This window comes from Entelurus aequoreus, linkage group LG03 (genome assembly GCF_033978785.1).
Source record: "Entelurus aequoreus isolate RoL-2023_Sb linkage group LG03, RoL_Eaeq_v1.1, whole genome shotgun sequence".
Taxonomy (NCBI): domain Eukaryota; kingdom Metazoa; phylum Chordata; class Actinopteri; order Syngnathiformes; family Syngnathidae; genus Entelurus; species Entelurus aequoreus.
This window is the reverse complement of record NC_084733.1, coordinates 33,737,500-33,761,504: the sequence shown is the minus strand read 5'-3', so window position 1 is coordinate 33,761,504 and position 24,005 is coordinate 33,737,500. Positions and strand designations below refer to the sequence as shown.

The 24,005-nt window shown below is 37.1% G+C and overlaps 1 protein-coding gene across 3 annotated transcripts in view; it reads left to right on the top strand.

Annotated features, from left to right (window-relative positions):
• The window catches only part of pdss2 (prenyl (decaprenyl) diphosphate synthase, subunit 2), an 86,323-nt gene extending 62,646 nt beyond the window's left edge, over nt 1–23,677 (top strand). The window contains exons 4-9 of one of the 3 annotated variants that reach the window (XM_062041704.1): nt 1,474–1,515; nt 5,068–5,142; nt 7,683–7,856; nt 14,141–14,272; nt 16,645–16,677; nt 23,266–23,677. In XM_062041704.1, coding sequence (XP_061897688.1) covers nt 1,474–1,515; nt 5,068–5,142; nt 7,683–7,856; nt 14,141–14,272; nt 16,645–16,677; nt 23,266–23,421 — 612 coding nt within the window. In that variant the 3' untranslated portion in view covers nt 23,422–23,677. The remainder of the gene's footprint in view (nt 1–1,473; nt 1,516–5,067; nt 5,143–7,682; nt 7,857–14,140; nt 14,273–16,644; nt 16,678–23,265) is intronic. The other 2 variants (XM_062041706.1, XM_062041705.1) reach the window with 2 other exon arrangements.
• The last annotated feature ends 328 nt before the right edge of the window (nt 23,678–24,005 follow it).

Below are 24,005 nucleotides of genomic sequence, written 5' to 3'. Positions count from 1 at the left end.
CAAAAAGAGGCAACAAAAAAAGTTAAGACAAGACAAAGAAGCAAGCATGAGAGATAAGGGAGAGGAAAAGGGAGCTTCCGCCCTCGAAGAGTGCCAGTGAGAAAAAGAAAAAAAAAATTACCAAAAAATCAGTGGTGTTAAACTGTCCAAAGTTGTTTATGGTGGCGCAAAAAAACAAAGTACATTTGTATTTTGTAAAAGATTTGAGGCTTTTTCAATATTTAAGTACAGATCGAATCGAATTGTGATTATTTAATTTAGAATCTTTACAATCAAAATAGGATTGGTTGGAGAAATTGGTCGTGATACGCAGCCCTAGTCATCAGTGTGTTTTCTCGCTCAGATGACCCCAAACTGTCTTACAAGCCTCTTCATCCGCTATTCTTGCTATACATTGGATTTTTAAATTGATTAATTTTGTCTACTTTTTCTTATTTTATACATGAACTTTTAATGAAAAATAGCAGCGGACCATGTGATTATTATTGTCAAAAATTGGCTCAGCTCTAAGCTTCTAACATTATAGTGTAGATCATGATTTATGTCGACTTAGAGCCTGATATTCTTAAGGTTTGCGTGTTTTAAAACGTGCAAACTTGATAGCGCAAGCAAAGCTAATATACGACACTTGTACGCTGAGAATTGCGTCTCTTTAGTGAGCAAAATAAGGAGGGCAATCATTTAGCGTGTATTTGCGGAATATATGCTGATCATCAGAACGTCCACAATAATGGGAGGAGCATAATAATTTAGTTTTTAAAATATGACTTATCAAGACTAAAACTGTTCTGCGAAAGCTGTTTTGCATTTTTATTTAGCGCGTCTGAAATGTTAGTGAAAACTAGCAGTTGCACTGAAATGGCTGGGCGAAAGAAGGTAATCGCGCTACAGCTCAATCCTATGTATGCTTGTTAACATATATAGACTGTCAAGTATAAAATAATTAGACACATCATCAATTCAGAAATATAATTTTCAAATTTCATAGCTGCTTGATGACTTAAGGGACTGATTAAAACAAATTCAACTGATGTGTTTGCAGGATGTTTAGCGCGTGGTATTTGGATCTTAGTAGATCAGGCCCTTCGTTGTGTAAATCTGTCCAGGAAGTCACGTTTACATTTGTTTGTCAGCTGTCTAATTTTGGCGGAGGGCTATAGCAAAATGCCTGTGCTCCCTGGTTTAGACTTGAGGATTTTGTTCTCAGAAATGAGAGTTCCAGGTCATTCGCAAACTTTGCAACAGAAATATGACAATGCCTGTTTAAATACCACAAGGGAGGGACGTTACTGAACTAAAGTTATTTCTTCTGGTATTGTTTTTCTCACATAAAGACCTGCAAATATTGAATATTATTAGGCTTTGAGATAGCGGGTGAAGGGGTGTCCTGGCCTTGAGAAGTAACCTATACCGTTACTTGTGTACACTGTAAAGTAATCTCGGCCGACAGCTCTGGTTTCTTCCCTTTTGCAGGCCCTGTCGGCAAAACACGATCCGGCTGGATTTAGGAATGAAGTAAGGCTCAGGCTGAGCGAGAGCTTATCTGATACTTTCCAAACCCCCCCCCCCCCCCCCCCCCACTTCCCAAGACAGGCAGAGACACCAGAGTAACACTGTAGGCACATTGTCCTTTCTTTTCACTGGGTGAAGCTCAGGTTTCCTCAATATTTTCTCCTTGAAGGATTCTGTTACCCAAAGCGCACCGCAAGCATTGCCAGACTTTTCTGACGAACTAAAGGATGTCCAGGATGAGCTCTAAATGTGTCTTCAATTATCCCATTAGTTTCTGTTGTGAAAATTCAAATCAGCTTCTTGTGTGGCAAGCAAACAAAGAGCAGTGATTCTGGAAGCTAAAATGGAGTCATGCATGCCCCCTGTAAGATGAAAGTGGCAACTGCAGTCTTAAACCAAACAAAATAGGAAAATGAACTGCAAAAAAAAAATCATGACAAATACATTTAATTTTAGGATCAAAAGACCATATTCAAACATTTCAAAAGACACAGAGATAATTGTGCATTACGGTTGTTTTCATCATGCTCTTTTTAGCTTCCTTCAACCCTATTATAATTCACAGCTGATCGGCTGAAATGGAACCAAAATACAAGCTGGAACACCATCGTCTAATTAATTCCCAAAAAACAGCTGCTTAAATTAGAGTACAATTTGTCATTGAGTAAATGAAGAAATATTTTACTGTCTTCCCTATTGCACGATATACAATGTAAATCATATAAGTTTGGCCAACAATGGAGCTTTTAATACGTAATAATGCATGCTGATGACACAAATCTGACTGCAACAAGCAAACAAAGGCATCCGTAACGCAACTCAGCATCCTTGCAAGCGACTAAGCAGTTAACGTCTCCCCACAGTGCAGCTTCTAAATCATGGCGGCAAATAAAAGTACATTATGACTGGAGGATACAATGTAAACAAAAGGTTGGTGGATCGATACAAATAGCAACAGTAACAATAACAAGTATAGCATCCGTATATGGATATAATATTAAATTGTATACTATCATAAAAAAAAAATGTGTTGTCATTTTTGTTATTGTTTACAACCTCAGAAAATAAGAGCCAATAGTAGTTGTTGCTTTTGTTTAACTATTCTACTTTATTATTAAAAAAAAGTAAGATAATAAGGAAAATATAAAGATTGATTGATATTGTTATGCCACCATTCTGTGATCAAAAATGTAATCATTTAATGATCCTGAAGATTTTAAGTATGAACTTTGGTCTGGGCAACACTGCCCACTGTAACTACGTAGTATTGGATCGACACCCAAATTGGTAGTATCGTCCAAAACTAATGTGAAATATCCAAACAACTGGGGAGCAAGCGTTGAATACATTTTAAAAGAAGTGTAGATAAAACCATTTTACAACAAAAAGTAACTGTGATATTAAAATATATTAAAAGTAAATTAAAAAGTAGATTAATAATCATTTTGAGAAAATACCAGATTACGCATACATCTACAGCTAAATTAGGAGCTTTTGTAACCCTGTTTCGAAATAGTAATATATTGGGATTTGTATTGATATCGCAAGAGGCTGCAATATATATCACAAACTGTTCAAACTCCTCCCCTGCGGAAGGTGTTACAAATCACAGTATGCCAAAACAACCTAAGAGGCAATTACTCTGATGATCGCTAAAGAGTCACAGAGTGTCAGACCTGTTGCTGTGAATTAACTTTGGAACTAATCTGTCAATATGAGTGTACTAACTCCTGTTCACTATGTCATCATTGTATTCTATTCACCACTGCACTATGACTTTGACTTCATTATTAAAACAGGGACAGTACATATTGATGAACACACAAGTATAAATATGGAAGATTGGAGCCTGTGGCTAATTTCCATCTTTCTTCCCTGCGGCAATTAATGCCAAACACTAAGAACAGGACAGCACCAAACAACAGGACAACAAGACCATACACAACAATAAAACATTAATGATATAAAGTACAGTAGGACTACAAAAAATGAAACAATAAACCAAATTACTAATGACAGACCAGCATTTAAATGAAAGATGGATTTAAATGTAAGCGTGCTTAAGTGCTAAAGTGTTAGGATACACAAGAAGAGAATTGCACATTGCCCGTTACAAAGTGCTAAATCACAAGTTTGTAAAGTGCTGGTATAAATTGCACATTGCCCTATTGCACTTATTTTGCACACACGGTATGTATGTGTGTGTGTGTGTGTGTGTGTGTGTGTGTGTGTGTGTGTGTGTGTGTGTGTGTGTGTGTGTGTGTGTGTGTGTGTGTGTGTGTGTGTGTGTGTGTGTGTGTGTGTGTGTGTGTGTGTGTGTGTGTGTGTGTGTGTGTGTGTGTGTGCAGGTATTATTGCACAGGTTAGCATACATAGTTGTGATTATGTACGCACATAACAAAGTGTATGTAAGCAAACAGGGTCACAAGACTGGTTTATCACCACCAGCAACACCCCCTACCCCCAAAAACAACCTATACATTAAAATACAGTTATCAATTACATGTGATAAATACACTGTACAATGTATTAACACATACACATTTAAAAAAGGATTAATTGGAGTGGCGTTTGAATTTTCAACAAACAACTCGGTAGCGTTAACATTCAAACGTTAGGTGCTAACAGGTCCTCACATGCCCCCATGTGTTTAAATAAAACATCCATCCATCCATCCATCTTCTACCGTTTGTCCCTTTCGGGGTCGCGGGGGGTGCTGGAGACTATCTCAGCTGCACACGGGCTGAAGGCGGGGTACACCCTGGACAAGTCGCCACCTCATTGCAGGGCCAACACAGATAGACAGACAACATTCACACTCACATTCATTCAAACATTTGTTATGTAAATCAAACATATAGTCATTAGGTGCCAAAATATACTTCTTTCTGCTTGTTGCTACTCTTGAATATGCAGGATGCTTTTACATAATGTTCTGCATCATTGATGTAGTGCTATTGTAAAATGCCAGCTCCGTTTGACAGCACAAACATTTTGCCATGATGTCTGTCTTTTTTACTGTTAAATCATCGTTAAACTTTGGGACCTGTGATCTCTTTCCACCGTGCCATTGCTTTTCTTTGAGCCATCTCTCTGTCTGCTGTTCCTGCGACATACACGAAAGCCACATCACCCGCAGTACGACTTGTGTCACCAATAAATGTACTGCTCTCATGTACGCTCTATTGGCACGGTCTTGTGGAAACAATGTCCATGTATTTTACTCATTAAACAAATCATCAAAGCAACCAAATACAATCCATCCATTTTCTACAGCTTGTGCCTCTAGAAATTGAAGCTTTTTTCTAATCGAGAAATCATTCCACCTGTTTCCATTTCATTTGTATTTCCTTGGCCTGTGTCTTTTCCCTCAGCTATGGACTATTTTTGGAATGTTGGGGCGGTAATCAATCAATCAAGCAAAGTTTTTTTTACATAGCCCTTAATCACAAATTCCTAAAAGGGCTTCACAAACCATAACAACATTATTGGGTCTGTTAAAATGCTAACATTTTAACCTGAATGTCTGCTTTATGTTTTTGTTTTGTTCCACAGGTCGTTGAACTGATCTCCAGTGCCATTGGTGATTTAGTTCAAGGAGTCTACTCTGAGAATTCTAACAATACTGAGGTACAAAAAAAATGCCTTTATTAATAGTTAATGGAAGCAACATGTAAGCAGTGATACTAGGAAATGTTCCTTTTGGCAAGGCGAACTAGAACATACCGTATTTTTCGGAGTATAAGTCGCTCCAGAGTATCAGTCGCACCGGCCGAAAATGCATAATAAAGAAGGAAAAAAACATATATAAGTCGCACTGGAGTATAAGTTGCATTTTTTGGGGGAAATTTATTTGATAAAACCCAACACCAAGAATAGACATTTGAAAGGCAATTTAAAATAAATAAAGAATAGTGAACAACAGGCTGAATAAGTGTACGTTATATGACGCACAAATAACCAACTGAGAACGTGCCTGGTATGTTAACGTAACATATTATGGTAAGAGTCGTTCAAATAACTATAACATATAGAACATGCTATACGTTTACCAAACAATCTGTCACTCCTAATCGCTAAATCCCATGAAATCTTATGCGCCTAGTCTCTTACGTGAATGAGCTAAATAATATTATTTGATATTTTACGGTAATGTGTTAATAATTTCACATTTAAGTTGCTCCTGAGTATAAGTCGCACCCCCGGCCAAACTATGAAAAAAACTGCGACTTATAGTCCGAAAAATACGGTAGTCCTTTACCAATACTTTGTCTATGAGATGACGACAACAATCTAAGATAATACAGTAGAACTAAGAAAGTCATTTTTATGAAAAATTATAATTGTTGTTTAGTAAACTTCCACTTTATCGCCTAGCCGCTTGCTTACAAGTGTGTAGTTCAGGGGTGGGCAAACTTTTTGGCTCAGGGGCCACATGGGCTTTTGAAATTTGACAGACGGGCCGGGCGAACACATGATGCATTTCAAAGCATATCATATCTGTTGGAACTAAGAGTATACTTCCCAAACATGGGCTATAAATCTCTTTTCAACAATATCATATCAAAACCACAAAGAAACACAAACATGGTATTACAGGGTTAACACTTACATTCACTTTCAGTGGGAGCAGTATTGTTGATAACCCTTTTTTGCCAATGCGTCAAAGTCTAGTATCAGTTTTGTTGTGGCAATTCTCAAACATATCTTTGCTTAATTTTGTTCTAATATTTGGCGGGCCGGATGTGGCCCCCGGGCCGTAGTTTGCCCATCCATGGTCTAGTTACACAGCAGTAAAAGGTGCACAATGTGACTTCCTGTTTGGCCACCTGGAAGGGGCTATTGTGATTACAAAAATGCCCAAAGTAAGTTATTACAGTAAGGTCTAATAATGTTGCATCCATGAATCTTTAGACCTTCGAGCCTGGAATTTCTCTTGAATTATGATCTGCACTATACTACAAACTGTATATATCCACCTGATTCATACAATTTATGTGGTTTTGGACTAAAGAGACTTGCACAACGTGGCAAGCACGCAGGAAGGAATCAATTATATTAACATAACCCCAAAACCCCCGTCATGCAAATGCTGAGATTTGATTTTTCAATAATGTTCGAGGCCTATTTTGCTGAGTAGTTACTTGAAAAAAACATTTGTATTCATAAGTTGTGGGTGTTTCAGGTTTGACAGAGAAGGCGTTTTGACAGGGTGATTCATGTTTAAAGGAGACAAAACACCAGCCCCGAATGATTTAAGAAGTGTTTTTGTATAACAATTGATATATTTGTGTTGTTTTTGCTGAGTGTATTTTTCAGTTACCATAACCTTTTACATTGTAGCAAAGCAACAAAAACATATCAAGTTTGGGCAATTCTCTTTATAATCGAGCAGGGCAAACCTGGAATGCTGCAAATATAAAGAATATAAGGCCATAGAAAATGGCTTGAGATTAAAAATTATAATCATCTATATGAAAAGAAGGTGTTAAAGAGAAATTGCGTTTTTTTTGGAATTTTGCCTATCGTTCACAATCATTATAGGAGACAAGAATACACGTCTTTTTTTTTTTTAGGATCCTAAAGATGATAAAACATGCTTGCAAAAGTCACCGTTGTAGCCTTCAAAGCCCTCCAAAACAACTTCAAAACCCTCCATAAATGTTTTATATACACGCTGCAAGTTTTTATAAAATGTAGTAACAGACATGTTCATAACAATACATACCGTAATATGTTCAATATTTACCATATTTTGGTAAAATGTTTCCATTACCTGAACTTCTTTCCATAGCAGTGCGCTTCCGACTTCTGGCAACAAATGTTTGTTCCTACTTCCGGAAACAAACATAAGTGTGTTCTATTCATGGCAGACTTGGTAACAGACAACGAAGACCACTATTTTTAGACAAATGAGGATTCACAACCTTATCTTTTTGAACCTGAATGTACAGAGGATGAACTGCTGCTTATAGAAGAGAGCACAAACAGAGGGGGAAACCTATACTATGACATTTGGGTATTAGTAATTGTTTGATGTTTTTGTGTAGTGTATAAAATAAATACTAGGTAGTGTGTAATCAGCACCACTGGCATGAACAGTCTGTCAAAGCTGTGTTATCTTTGATCATTGTTGGACAGTGAAAACGTGTCATCCATGTCTTTTGTAGGACAATAGTATCATCGCTGGTGTCGACACTGCAACGTGGGAGGAGCAGACATTCCTATCTCACGGGGCGCTGTTGGCTAAGAGCTGCCAAGCTGCCATGGAGCTGGCACAACACGACAGCATGTCCCAAAGATTGGCCTACACGTACGGCAAACACCTGTCTCTTGGCCATAAGGTTAGTTTTACGTTTCAGAGTTCTCACAGTTCTCTCCAATGCTTAATTAAATATTAAACTGTCACGACAAATCATGACACTTTGCAGAACATGTTGCGTATTCCTATGCACTTCTTCACCATGCGTAGAGCTTACGCAAAGTTTTTCAGACACGGGAATCAGTGACGCCTGATGGTGCTGACAGGAAATAAAGCTCATACGCGCATGAAAAAATAAATATGTACTATAAAATAAACAATACACAGTATTTCACAATATAAACATTCCTATAACTCTAAATGTATTGTATGTTTATTTGTTAAAGGCCTAAATGTAAAATACATAACACATATATTTCACAATTGAAGTATTCCCCTAATTTTGTATATATGGTATATTTATTTGTTAGATCCTAAATGTCAAAATATAAAGCTGTATTAATGCAGATATATTGTACATGCACTTATAAGCATGTCCAGCGCTGCCCGGACGGGAAATGGATTAAGCGGTTCCCTTGTTGCTTGCTGGCCCTCCGTGGATCCATCGGGTTATCCTGTACCGAAAATCGGCCCCGATGAGAGACCCGGGACGCGCCGCGCCCGCACCTGCTCAGCCCGGTGCCGCCAACGTGGGGTGAATCCAATGGTAGAAATCCACACGAGTAAGCTTCATCACGAAACTTGGCCAAACATTCAGAATAGCAGCTTTCTCGCGGCGGCGAGTGACGGCAGCGGGGCGGCAAGGGAGAGGCCCGGCTAGCAGCCAGCAGCAGCGGCACCACCACCTCGCGGCGGCGGGATCGGCAGCTTTCTCGCGGCGGCGAGTGACGGCAGCGGGGCGGCTAGGGAGAGGCCCGGATACCGGCCAGCAGCAGCGGCACCACCGCCTCGCGGCGGCGGGACCAGCAGCTTTCTAGCGGCGGCAAGTGACGGCAGCAGGGCGGCGAGGGAGAGGCCAGGCTGGCGGCTAACGGCTAGCGGCTGGCAGCAGCGGGACCATCTCGCGGAGACGAGACCGGCAGGTGACCGCGGCGAGGCCCGGGAGAGGAGAGAGGCTGGAGCGAGGCTTGCCAGGCCGGACGGGACCCCATCGGTGGGAAGGCGAAAGTGCCGTGACGCGTCTCGGCAATTTGGGTTGTGAGTTTTAGCCAGTAAAGAAACCGAACTGAAATTAAGAAGAAAACCAAGTGAATTAAGAAAATTAGTGCGAAACACAAGAAATTCGAGGAAGACTTGGAGGAGATCAGGAAATCGCTTAACTCCCTGTCGGAGGATGTAAGGACAGTGGCCAAACAGCAAGACACACTCATGGAGTTGTTGACCGAAATCAAAATGCTGAAAAACATCATCAAGGAAAAAGACAAGAAAATTGTTGACCTAGAAGCAAGAATTGACGAAATTGAACAGTACACCAGAATGGACGATTTAATTATAAGTGGACTAGAAACCAAACATCGCACATATGCAAGAGTGGCCGGGACTCGCAGCAGGGACGCTGACAAGGACGCCGAAGCCCCGGCAGACGAACTTGTGACACTTGAACGGCAAGTAATTAACTTTTTTTCCAGTAAGAACATGACTCTTCAAAGTGGCAGCATTTCAGTGTGCCATACTATAACAGGAAGGACAGCAGAACCAACCCAGCCATTGTGATCCGGTTTGTAAATCGGAAACACAAGACGGAGTTACTACGGCAGGGAAGGAAGCTGAAGGGAACTGGGGTTTACATCAATGAACATCTTACCAAGAAGAACGCTGACATTGCAAGACAAGCGCGCATCCTCAGAAAAGAAAACAAGATACAAGCAACATGGACACGGAACTGCAAAATCATGATTCGGCTAAATGGACCATATGAAGAAGCCATTGAAATAGAAAAGAAGAGAAATGTTATTGTTGCGTGTTTATATAGGACACATGGGTCTAAAGTAGAAGCATTTAATGACAGTTTGGAAGAATTATTGTGTAAGGTGAAGGAAAAGAAAACATTTGTCATGTGTGGCGACTATAACATAGACCTGCTAAGCTCACCCAGAAATAAATCAACAAGAGACTTCTTGGATGTGGTATATAGTAGAGGGCTTTATCCATTGATCACCAAACCCAGTAGAATAACGACAAATTGTGCAACGTTAATTGATCACATCTTTATAAATGACATAAAAAATAATATAAAAAGTGGACTAGTAATTAATGATATAAGTGACCACTTACCTGTGTTTCTTACTTATGACTGTCCAATTGATAAAAAAGAGGGAGGAAAAAACTCATAGATATGTAAGGAAAAGAACTGAAGAGGCAATACATAGGTTTAGGAAGGACTTATTTGAAACAGACTGGAATGAGGTGTATGGGGGAGAAGCAAATGCTGCATATGAGGCTTTTCTTAATATATATTTATCATTGTATGAAAAGCATTGTCCGAATGTATGGAAACAAAGAGACAGCTACAATAAAAAGCCTTGGATTATAAAGGGACTACAGAATGCTTGTAAAAAGAAAAACAAACTTTATAGAGATTTCATAAAAGTAAGAACAAAGGATGCTGAAACGAAATATAAGGTTTACAAAAACAAACTGATAACAATAATGAGACAAGCAAAAAGAGAATATTATAATAATTTACTAGAAAAAAATAAAAACAATATCAAAGGAACTTGGAATATTCTGAACAAGGTAATAGGAAAAACATCTGGGCCTACAAACCCACCAAGCCATTTTATCAATGAGGATAATAAGATGATAACAAATATGAATGAAGTGGCAAACGGATTCAATTCTTTTTTTGTGAATGTTGGACCCAAATTGGCAGAGAGTATTGGAGAACATAAAGATATACAGAGTGGATGGAGAGGGGGAAGCAAAGTGCTACCGTCCATGCTTCTAGGAGATGTTAGTGAAAATGAAATTGTATCGGTGGTAACAAAACTGAAAAATAAGACATCAACAGACAGTGATGGTATAGACATGATAATTGTAAAAAAGACTATTGACTGTATCATCAAACCTCTTTGTTATATTTTTAATCTTTCTTTTCAAACAGGGACCTTTCCAAATAAAATGAAGGTAGCAAAGGTAATTCCACTCTTTAAAACGGGAGATAAACATAGATTCACTAATTACAGACCAGTGTCACTACTGTCACAATTTTCTAAAATAATTGAAAAAATATTTGTAAAAAAATTAGATAGTTTTATTGAAAAGAACATGCTGTTGAGTGAGAGCCAGTATGGATTCCGGACCAATAGATCCACTGCTTCAGCTGTAATGAATATAATTGAGGATATAGCAACAGCAACTGATAATAAGAAATACACTATAGGGGTATTTATCGATCTTAAAAAAGCATTTGATACTATAGATCATTCTATATTATTGTCCAAGTTGTATTCATTTGGTGTGAGAGGAGTAGTTTTAGACTGGCTAAGAAGTTATTTAGATAATAGACAAGAGTTTGTGGATTTTATGGGTAATACATCTGAACAAATGAGGAGTGAATGTGGAATTCCACAAGGTTCGGTTTTGGGACCAAAATTGTTTATTTGATATATTAATGATATATGTGAGGTATCAAAGTTATTGAAATTTGTATTATTTGTGGACGACACCAACTTTTATAGTTCGGGACACGACTTAAAAGCATTATCAAAAATTATTGAACAGGAAATGATTAAACTTAAGAGATGGTTTGATGCCAATAAATTATCATTAAATGTAGAAAAAACAAAGTTCATGATTTTTTGTAAGAGGAAAAGGGAGGAAACGATCAAATTGTCAATAGATGGAATTGATATTGAAAGGGTTTCTGAACTTAGATTTTTAGGAGTGATACTGGATGACGGTCTGACATGGAAATCTCATATTGCACATCTACGGAAAAAGATGTCTAAGAGTATTTTTATATTAAATAAGGTAAAATATGTGTTAGATTATAGGGCAATGCGCATATTGTATTGTGCACTTATATTGCCATATATCAGCTACTGTGTGGAAGTGTGGGGGAACACATATAAGAGTAACATAAAGGCATTGTATCAACTACAGAAAAGAGCTATAAGGATTATTCATAAAGTAGATTACTTAGAACACACTAACATATTATTCATTAATTCAGGTTTATTGAAATTACAGGAGCTAGTAAAGTTACAGACATTATGTGTCATGTTTAAGGCTAAAAGCAAAACATTACCAGCAAATTTACAAAAAATGTTTGTCATCACTTCTGAGAATGAAGAGCATAGAAGAAAAGGTCATTTCCAACATCAGTATTCAAGGACAACTTTAAAACAAATGTGTATATCAGTGGTGGGGGTTAAACTATGGAATTCTCTTTATAATGAGATAAAAGATTGTAAAAATATATTCCAATTGAAAAAAATATATAAAGGCAGAACAATAAAATCATATGGACAGCCATAAGTGTTTACATTTTGCTTTATATTTATTAATTTACTTCTTTTTTGCCTGGTTTTGTATTTGTTTTGTATCATCCCGTGAGGTGTATATTACTTCTTTTGTTTTTTTGTTCGGTTTGTACTTCATGAAGTTTTAAACTTGTGTTTTTTTTTGTTTTGTTTTGTTTTCGTTATATTTGGATGTAATTGTTGGTTCACATATCATTAAGTAAGACGATGTATTATGTGAAGGGGGCAGGAAAATATAAGATGTTTCTTCATCCTGCTCCTTCTCAGGCATTGGTGTGTAACGGTGTAACTGAATAATTGTGTTATAATTGTCTATCAAAGATGCACATCAATGAAGGAGATAAATAAAAAATGAAATGAAATGAATGAAATGAAATAATATGGTGGGTCATTGAAGTATTGTTTATTTTGATATTTTTAATGAAATGGCATAACAATGTTTAAATTGGTCATGAAGTATTTTACTTAATCCATCCATCCATCCATTTTCTACCGCTTGTCCCTTTCGGGGTCACAGGGGGTGCTAGAGCCTATATCAGCTGCATTCGGGCGGAAGGCGGGGTACACCCTGGACAAGTCGCCACCTCATCACAGGGCCAACACAGATAGACAGACAACATTCACACTCACATTCACACACTAGGGCCAATTTAGTGTTGCCAATCAACCTATCCCCAGGTGCATGTCTTTGGAGGTGGGAGGAAGCCGGAGTACCCGGAGGGAACCCACGCAGTCACAGGGAGAACATGCAAACTCCACACAGAACGATCCCGAGCCCGGGATTGAACTCAAGGCCTTCGTATTGTGAGGCACATGCACTAATCCCTGTAATAATAATATATTTCCTAAATAAAAAAACGAACGACATTAAAAAAAATTTAAAAAACGCCAGCAGACACCAAAACGCATCAATTGAATTTGTTTTAATCAGCCCCTTAAGTCATCGAGTAGCAATAAAATTATAAAAGTAAATTGCTGAATAGACTATGTATAATTTTTTTTTTAGTTCTGTCAGTCCAAATATGTTGACATCATCTGTCTGCAGCGGGAGCGCCCCTTTTCTCACAGCCGTATGTGGAACTGTCACTTACTGTGACCAAACTTGTTTTTTAAGACCAAAAACTTTAAAATATAGATAGCTGCACATTATTTATTTTTGATTTTAGGAAATGATTACATTAATCTTTTTTTAATACTTTTAAAATTTGGGAGTTCATAACACGGTTGGAGTGGAAATGTTTGGACCTCATGGAGCCATGCTGCATACACACATCCACTATGTAATCTATATTATTATTATTACCATACCAATATTTTTACAAAAGATAAACAACTGGGCAAAAAACATTTTTTTTGTGCCAAGAATCATCTTATGTGCACAAGAGCTTGAACTATTGCTCATGGTACTTGTGTCATGCAACAGAATGTTTGTTTTGCATTATTTGACAAAATAAATACATATTGATAATAAAAAAAATATTCGGACAAAGACTTGGCAAGAAGGCTAAAATAGAAACATGTTTTCTTCATCCCACCAACAGTTCTCAGTCACGGCAGAGCAGGCACTATGATTGGTCAAATATTGCTTTTCAAATTGTTACCATATTCATGAGCTAATTAGTATGACCATGCATGGATGACTGTGGGAGGAGTCACTGCAGATGTGATTTATAATGAGAAGAGCGTGTAGAAGTGTGCACAGCATGCTTTTATAAATTATAGTGTGTGTGTGTGTGTGTGCGTGTGTGCGTGTGTGTGTGTGTACATTCTTTACGTTGGAATCAATGCACAATTTTATAAATGAAGTCCCTGGAAAGTAACTTGCCTAAATCAAAACGTCATCACTGGGCTTATCAAACTGCCGCACTTTTCCTCTCCGCAGCTACACTCTGACCTGCAGCCATTTGTAAAGAGCAACGTGGGAGAGCATGTGGCCTTCAGTTTTAGCTCCGCCCCGGTGGTTTTTCACCGTGACATTGTTGGCCAGGAGCAATGGCAGCAGCAACTGTACCAGGTAAGAAACATCGAGGTCGGTTGTCACACTTTACTTCGATGTTTAGTGCATCTTAACACAAAATGAGCAGGGAGCATGAACTGGAAGCACCTCTTGTATGAGTGAAATGAACTTTATAATTATATGAGTATATGTGACGACCGACTCCAAAGAGAAAGGGACAACCAACCCCATCTGAAATTTCCTGCTCGCATGAAAGGTAAACAAATGTGTAACAGCGAGTTAACTAGCTAATAACAATATAAACTATAGCTGTCCGTGCACACCTTTTAAAGTTAACAATTGTTTTGTTAATAAACCCATTGTGTAAGTCTAGAAGACATCGGTTGTCTGACTGAGCTCTTAACTCAAAACAGTTGTAACTGAAATCACCGTCTCCCATTGAAATTAATAAAAATCAATTTTATTGATGTTTGGCCCACCCAAACAGCACAATTTTAACATGTAACATGCCTTTTAAAAAGAAAAACTAACTTTTACATAGTAAATATTTTATAAAAACAATAGAATGAACGACACTCAAAGTTTGATATAATGCGGTCGTTGGGGTTCATGAAATCCCAATGGCGTTATTCCAGAGCGCCCGTTATTTACAACTTTTTTTTTACCCTTCTTTTTTCAATACAATACAATAACATGATCCTGATGTATGTGGTGAAAAGAGCGGGAGTTTGCAGACTTACCAAGGCATAGTGATAAGGCTGGACAATTAATCAAATTTTGATTTCGATTATGGCTTCCCACGATCATGAAAATGTAACAATAGAAAAAATTGTTTATTGTGCCGGGAACGTGCATACAAATTCCGGAGCTTGTAACAGTGAAATGGATGATTGAGCGTGTGAGTGAACGTCTACTAGAAGTTTGGGATCAGGTTACTACTTTTTATTTGACACGGCGCTAATCTATAATAACTAAACTCAACAAAAAAGCTAAGGCATATATTTGCGCGATGAAGTAACCACTGACAGAGTCCCATAATTGGCCAGTCAAAAGGAATCCGCTGATAAATGCAAAATAATATCAGGAAAATTGACATAACTGTGAGTGAAATGCTGTCATTGTGAGGAGAAGTAACATTTGTTTGGAAAAAATAATGTGTCCTTGTAGCGTTCGTTCATCCCCGAAACACATCCTAAACAAAACAATGTTGAGGCAGTCACTTGAAACAGCGACTAAACTACGAAGCTAAAGCTATCAAGAACAATCCATACACCCACAACACATGTCATCTGCTTGTGTTGTTGTGAACGACATCATTGATGCAACATTAACGTAGAAACAGGAGAGCAGTCGCAACTTGGGCGTCGCGGCCGCGCTGTCTTTTTTTTTTTTTTAAGTCATCATCTAGTCTGACTGCGTTAACAAAATAAAAGGCATTTTAAAAAGTACCAAACACAAGCATAATGTACTTAAAGCACTTATGGATACATTTACACAATTATTATACTTTGACCTAAAATATTGGTCTAAATTGTCCAAAGATGTATTGCACCAATAAATGTGAGGATTTGTGCATTTTATTAACAAATGTGTTATACATTTTTATTTGACACAAAAAGCACACTCTATGGTGGTAAAATAAGTGTAAAATGTAAAAAACTTAATTAAAAACAATTAAAATGAAAAAACTAAATTGTATTGTTTTTTTAATATTTCTATTGTTATTTAAATTTACTGTTATTACTATTATTATTTCACTCGTTGAGGTTTATTCATTACTCATTTATATCTGTTTTTTTTAACTCTATTTAATGTTGAATTTTGGTAGTACAATATATACTAATGGTTCCAAATTAATAAATAATCGTAATTACAATGACAATCAAAATAATCGTGAATATTGTTTTTGCCATAATCGTCCAGACCTACATAGTGGTTTAAGTTTGTGAGTTCCTGTCTTGTTGACAGTGAACAGTAGCCTGACTGTGTCTTTACATTTGTTTGAATCTTTCTCTGCGTTGTTCTTCTTTCTTGCTTAATTGTTGAGACTCTATACATTTTTCAGTCAAATTTTTGCTTGCTTGCCGAGAGACAGCTCTGATCTCAATACACTCATAAGTTGAGGTACCACTGCACTGATAAATATTTGCAATTTGATGAGGAAAAACACAAAAAGTCCTCTCACCTCAAGTTCAGCCGTCTTACTCCAGAGATATGACTATGAAGGTGAGCTCTGATCTTAATTCCATTAATTTTCATACAATTTGAGAGATAGCACCCCCTAATGGTGAGCTATGAGTGTAACTCATGTTTATGGCTCGTCACACTATAAAATGTAGCAAGATAAGAGTTTCAGAATGCAGGAAGTGTCATTAGTTGGTCTGCTGTAACTACTGCTAACTAACTTTTCCTGGGTTTTTTTCCGTCAGGCAAAAACAAGAAACCAGCTTGATTATTCAAAGGTAAGCATTTTCTATAAAAAAAAAAAAATAATAGTTAGTACATGTAATTTTACTGTGATGGAAGTGAAGGAATTAACTTTCAATGTCAATGCAATAAAAGACAAGAAGGGGATTGGTGGGTTGCAAAAAAGAGGTGGGATGCTCCAGAGGGGTCCGATGGTGTTTGGGAGGGTTATCTAGTCCTGTCTGAAATCAGAGCAGGCTAGATTAGTTACCAAGGCCTATTTGTGGAGGAGACACTGAGGCTCGAAGACGCATTGTGGGACAATCTCCTTCAGCTGGTAAAGGGCACAAGGGGAGAAGTTTTCATGGAAGGAGTAATGCTGTAATACATTTCAACAAATAAACACAGCAAACATGGAGCAAAAATGTACAATGTAAGAAAAAAAGTTTCAAATATTGATACAGTATTTATAACTATTATTAACACAAAGCTTTGTATTTGAATTTGTTTTTAAATAATTAAATACTGTATATTTTCAGTTTATATATATATATATATATATATACAGTGCCCTACAAAAGTATTGGAGCAGTAAGGCCAATTCCTTTATTTTTGTTGTAGACTGAAAACATTTGGGTTTGACATCAAGAGATGAATATGAGAAAAGAGATCAACATTTCAGCTTTCATTTCCAGGTATTTACATCTGGATCTGATACACATCTTAGAAGATAGCATTATTTGTAATGGAACACAACATTTTCAGGTGAGCAAAAGTATTGGAACATGTTAACTTAAAATAGATTAAAGTGAATAAGACTTAATATTTATTCGCAAATCCTTTGCTTTCAATAACTGCATCAAGCCTGTGACCCATTGACATCACCAAACGTTTGCATTCTTCTTTTGCGATACTTTTCCAGGCTTTCACCACAGCCTCTTTCAGTTGTTTGTTTTGGGGGGTTACTCACTTCAGTCTCCTCTTCAGCAGGTAAAATGCATGCTCTATTAGGTTTAAGTCTGGAGACCGACTTGGCCAGTCTAAAACCTTCCACTTCTTGCCCCTGATGAACTCCTTTGTTGTTTTAGCAGTGTGTTTTGGGTCATTATCTTGCTGCATGATGAAGGATCTCCCAATAAGTTTGGTTGCATCTTTCTTTAAATTAGCAGACAAAATGTTTCTGTAGACTTCCGAGTTCATTTTGCTGCTGCCATCATGTGTTACATCATCAATGAAGATGACGTCCCAGAAGAAGCCATGCAAGCCCAAGTTAAGTTAAAGTACCAATGATTGTCACACACACACTAGGTGTGGCGAAATTATTCTCTGCATTTGACCCATCACCCTTGATCACCCCCTGGGAGGTGAGGGGAGCAGTGAGCAGCAACGGTGGCCGTGCCCGGGAATAATTTTTGGTGATTTAACCCCCAATTCCAACCCTTAATGCTGAGTGCCAAGCAGGGAGGTAATGGGTTCCATTTTTATAGTCTTTGGTATGACTCGACCAGGGTTTTGAACTCACAACCTACCAACCTCAGGGCGGACACTCTAACCACTAGTCATGACATTACCTCCGCTGTGTTTCACAGATGAGATTGTATGTTTGGTATCATGAGCAGATCCTTTCTCCAAACTTTCGCCTTTCCATCACTTTGGAAGAAGTTAATCTTTGTCTCATCAGTCCATAAAACTTTTTCCCAGAATTTTTGAGGCTCATCTCTGTACCTTTTAGCAAATTCCAGCCTGGCCTGCCTATTCTTCTTGCTAATTAGTGGTTTGCATCTTCTGGTGTAGCCTCTGTACTTCTGTTCATGAAGTCTTCTGCGAACAATAGATTGATACCTTCAGTCCTGCCCTCTGGAGGTTGTTGCTGAAGTCACTAACAGTTGTTCTTTATAGCTCTCACAATGTTTCTGTCATCAACTGCTGATGTTTTCCGTGGTCTACCTGTTCGACGTCTGTTGCTTAGTACACCAGTGGTTTCTTTCTTCTTCAGGACATTCCAAATGGTTGTACTGGCTATGGCCAATGTTTGTGCAATGGCTCTGATTGATTGTCCATCTTCTCTCAGATTCACAATTGCTTCTTTTTCACCCATAGACAGCTCTCTGGTTTTCATGTTGGTTCCACCTCTAAATGCAGTCTGCACAGGCAAAACCTATCCTACCCAATCTGAAACTGAGCTCAGACATTCAGTGCTATTTATTGTTTAAATAATCAATGTAATTGGGAGATACCTGGGCAACAAAACACCTGTCAGTCACATGTTACAATACTTTTGCTCTCATGAAAAATGGGTAGGTTCAAACAAAAGGTGCTATCTTCTAAGTTGTGTATCAGATCCAGATGTAAATACCTGGAAATAAAAGCTGAAATGTTGATCTCTTGTCCCATATTCAGCTTTTGATGTCAAACCCAAATGTTTTCAGTCTACAACAAAAATAAACAAATGGGACTCACCGTTCCAATACTTTTGGAGGGCACTGTATATCAACGTGACCACTCACATTCTTTAATTTTTCAGCATTTGGTCCTCAGTGGAACAAGTTTGAAAGCCCCTGATTCATGCACTTAGGAAATTAGACCTTAACCCGTCACTTAGTTGGCTGAGTCACCAGTTGTGGAAGTAAATTAGGCCCTGATTAATAGAGGTGTCCCGATCCGATATTGATATCGGATAGAAGCAGTCCTGCAGCGTATTTACTTGTGCAAAACTGGACAGATAGTTGACATCCGTATTGCAAAACTGTACATATAAATATCCTCCAATAAAGTCCACGAGGTTTGTTTTTCTTGTATTTTAGTGAAGTCATTTACAAGAAGGTAAACATAATAGGCTATATCGTAGGATACTTACAACAAGCAGCTACTGTACACTGCAGTTAACAGCACTAAGCTAGACATATTAATAAATGTCCTTAATTAAATAATATTGCTGTCTATAACATGACATTTGTCAATATAAACAAGTGACAAACGTGTCGGCATCATTCAAATGGCAGTGTCATCAGCTTACCTTAATGAATTTTTGTGACCACTACGTGTCAACCAAAAGGAAATTTATACTTCAATTTAGTTAAAGAACATTCCAGTTTATAAATAGGTTAGTGTTTTTCACACCTACCATTGTTCTCTGTTTGAGTTATTTCACTTGATTAAGCCTTTTCTAATGCTAGGTTCACACCAACGGCGCTTTGACGGCGCTTTAAAGCGGCATGCAAAGCGGCGTTATAGCGTAACAAAGCCTGATTAAAGCGTGAGGGTCCTAATGGATCGTGGGAAAGCTTGTAGTGAAGCGGGACATGCGGCAAGTTCGCCAAAAATTTTTAAACGGTTTAAAAAAATTCTGCGCTCTGTCAAGAATGGAATAAAGCGCCGAGAGTGTATGAAAGCGTGAAAAAGCGTGACAAAGCTCAGCAAAACTTGACTAAAAGCGTAGGAAAGCTTAACAGATCTTGGTTCAAAGCGCGGACCCCAGTCTACAACTACAAATAGGAAGTGACTGTGATATTGACTAGTGACATTGAAACTTTTATGTAAAACCAACACAGGATTACAAATCCATTCTCTTTTGCATCATTGCCTTTTTTATACGATGATCATTGTTTCTGTACTTCTGTTAGAGTTTGCTGTTTGATGTTGCAGTTTGACATTAGTGTCTATAATTTTTCTGTATGAAAATGTTAATAATAAAGAGAACATGTTACGTTTTATAAAAGAAATGCCTTTTATTATTTTCAACTAGCATAAGAAATGAAAGATAGATATTTATTAAGATGACAAAAATAAAAGAAATGAAGATATAAAACATAATATAACGGAAAAAAAAGAGAAATTGAAAAAATAAATGAATATAAAAAATGTGTGGATAATTGCCTTTTATTATATTCAACTAGCATAAGAAATGAAAGATAGATATTTATTAAGATGACAAAAATAAAAGAAATGAAGATATAAAACATAATATAACGGAAAAAAAAGAGAAATTGAAAAAATAAATGAATATAAAAAATGTGTGGATAATTGCCTTTTATTATTTTCAACTAGCATAAGAAATGAAAGATAGATATTTATTAAGATGACAAAAATAAAAGAAATGAAGATATAAAACATAATATAACGGAAAAAGAAGAGAAATTGAAAAAATAAATGAATATAAAAAATGTGTGGATAATTGCCTTTTATTTTCAACTAGCATAAGAAATGAAAGATAGATATTTATTAAGATGACAAAAATAAAAGAAATGAAGATATAAAACATAATATAACGAAAAAAAGACAAATTGAAAAAATAAATGAATATAAAAAATGTGTGGATAATTGCCTTTTATTATTTTCAACTAGCATAAGAAATGAAAGATAGATATTTATTAAGATGACAAAAATAAAAGAAATGAAGATATAAAACATAATATAACGGAAAAAAAAGAGAAATTCAAAAAATAAATGAATATAAAAAATGTGTGGAAAACAGTATACTGAGTTTTTCACATTGTTTTCTTATTTTTGTTGTAACAATGCACAACAGAGCTTGATAATCGTGTCAGAGCCTGATTTAAAGCGTCAGGATCGCATCAAAGCGTAATAAAGTTCAATAAAGCGTAATAAAACGTATCAAAGCGTGATTTAAAGCGTATCAAAGCGGGATCAAAGCGTGAGGAACGGTAAGAAAGCGGCAACTAATTCGTATCAGAGCGTATCAAAGCATAACATTACTTCAGAGATCGGGATATTCGTGGAAAAATTGACAAAAATGACGGCGCTTTGCTTGCCGCTTTAAAGAGCGGCAAGCGCCGTTGGTGTGAACCAGGCATAAGATTCCACACTACAAAATAATAAAAGTATGCACTATGATTACTGCTGATATTGTATCGGATTATTCGGCATCAGCCACACTCAAGGCTACAATATTGCTTTTAGAAGTGAAAAAGTTGTATCTGAACACCCATACCGATTACACAAAAACGATTTAGCAAACTAAAATCTTTTTTTTTTTTTTTTTTTAAAGTGCCACGCATATTCCCCCTCCCACACAGCTGCAACAGTGCCTGAAGACACCTCTTATGTATAATTTTGTGTATCTTCAGTTAATTTGAATAATCATATTGCACTTAAGAATATGTAATTAATATGATCATTGCTATGTTGATTTATTGCATTGAGTTGTGTGAAGTGACATAATAGATCCACATTTGTCACTCATTTGGATAACTGGACAGGAAACCAAAAAAGAAATATAAGTTTCTAGAAGTAGTGACCTATTGAACACATTAATTGAGTGTGAATGTTGTGCATTGAAGAAAAGGAAACCAGACGCCTTGTCCGTCCTTTTATCAAGATTTTAATGGCTGACTCCCCACAGACACGGTTTTGTGCATACTTTGCCCACTTTATTTTAAAGCGTCTTATCGATAGTCTGACTCTGCGTATTTTGGGGTCAGAAATTAAAGTTTTGGGAGTAACACTAAACGTCCACTTTGCTGCAGAAGCTCGTTATTTTGATCAGCTGTCCATTCATCACCTACAGTACAGGCCAAAAGTTTGGACACACCTTCTAATTTTTTTTATTTTCATGACTATTTACATTGTAGATTGTCACTGAAGGCATCAAAGCTATGACACCTGTGAAGTGAAAACCATTTCAGGTGACTACCTCGTGAAGCTCATCGAGAGAATGCCAAGAGTGTGAAAAGCAGTAATCAGAGCAAAGGGTGGCTGTTTTAAATAAACTAGAATATAAAACATGTTTTCAGTTATTTCACCTTTTTTTGTTAAGTACATAACTCCACATGTGTTCATTCATAGTTTTGATGCCTTCAGTGACAATCTACAATGTAAATAGTCATGAAAATAAAGAAAACCCATTGAATGAGAAGGTGTGTCCAAACTTTTGGCCTGTACTGTACATGACCATGTGCAAAAGTTGTGTTTTTAAACAATGATAATCATTAAAAAAAAAAAAAAAAGAAACTTCTTCAATTTTTACTCACTAAAAAATTTGGACCAAAAATCTATGAATTTTTGGGGAGGAGAATGCTGACTCGCTAATATTCTTTGTATTCTGCGTATCGCATGCAGTGAAGGAAGAATGACCGACATTTGGCTATTTTTTGCCAAGCAGATGGTGAGAAGTGTGTGTGCAAAATAATTATATATTAAATATGCAGACAAGGTAAGGCTAACCTCAAAATCTGCTGTTTATTTTTAGTTTTTGATGAAATGCACACAGGGCTTGCTTACCTCTTAAATGTATGCGCTATAAGAAATGCCTCAACATCAACATCCTACTCACTATGTGAATTAAAGTGCTTAGTCCAGACTGATTTAATGCATTTTATACATTCCTCATACTTTTTGTGAGTCTTTGGCCTTTCCCTTTTTGTGTCTCTACATATTCATGTTGTCTTATTGAAATGGCATACACAAAAAAAGAACTGTACTGGATCTTGTACAAGCTAAGATCAATATATTGTAAAAAGCATGTTTCATAAAACTAAGTAATTTTAATCGATTTAATGTCATGATTATAGTTTTGTATAGTGGTTCACTGTGTAAGTTTTGTTCTCGCGCTGTGCCTGCTTGTGTCAAAGCAAAACCAGTGACACAAACGTGACAAGTTAAAGTGTGTTTTGATCTCTTAACAGCTCTTGGCGACGGTGAAATCGGAGAAAGGCGTGAGCGCGGCAGTCAATTTATGCTGTTACCATGGCAACAAGGCTCTGGAGGCCATTCAGGCTTTCCCCTCCTCCGAGGCTCGATCGGCTTTGGAAAACATCGCCTCAGCCGTCACCAAATTCTGACCTGGATTCACTGAAATGTACAAACACACACACACTTTGTGACTGGTGCTATTCCTCGTGCAGAGGCTAGAAAATGGGAGCCACAGAAAAGATGAATTAAAAACGAATTCATTTTAAAAAAAATACAAAACGTTTTGTTTTTTTTATAATTAACCAAACCAAGTGCTCTCTTATGGACTAAAATCATCTCTTCAATTTTATGAATGGCTACAACAGCATCATTTTTTTATTCCAAAAATAAAAACACCTTATTTTAGTTCAGTGTCATGCTCTGAGTTACCTCCCGTCCTTTATTCTGTTTATTATTACCTTGCTTATTGATAGCAATGGGAAAATGACGCCTCAGTGAGTGTGTAGCACACTCACTTGCTGTATAGACACTGCACGGACAGTGTTGCTGTTTCACAATGGCATCATCTGCTGGATTAAAGAAAGTCACTACATTTGACTTGCAAATTGAATTACCTTTTGTATTCAACAAATATTTGTAGTATTCCGCCTACCGAGACACTGAAAAGATGTGATATTGTTTGGGCTATGGCCGATTTGGACGAGATCACTCACTGCAGGTGCTGCAAGATGAA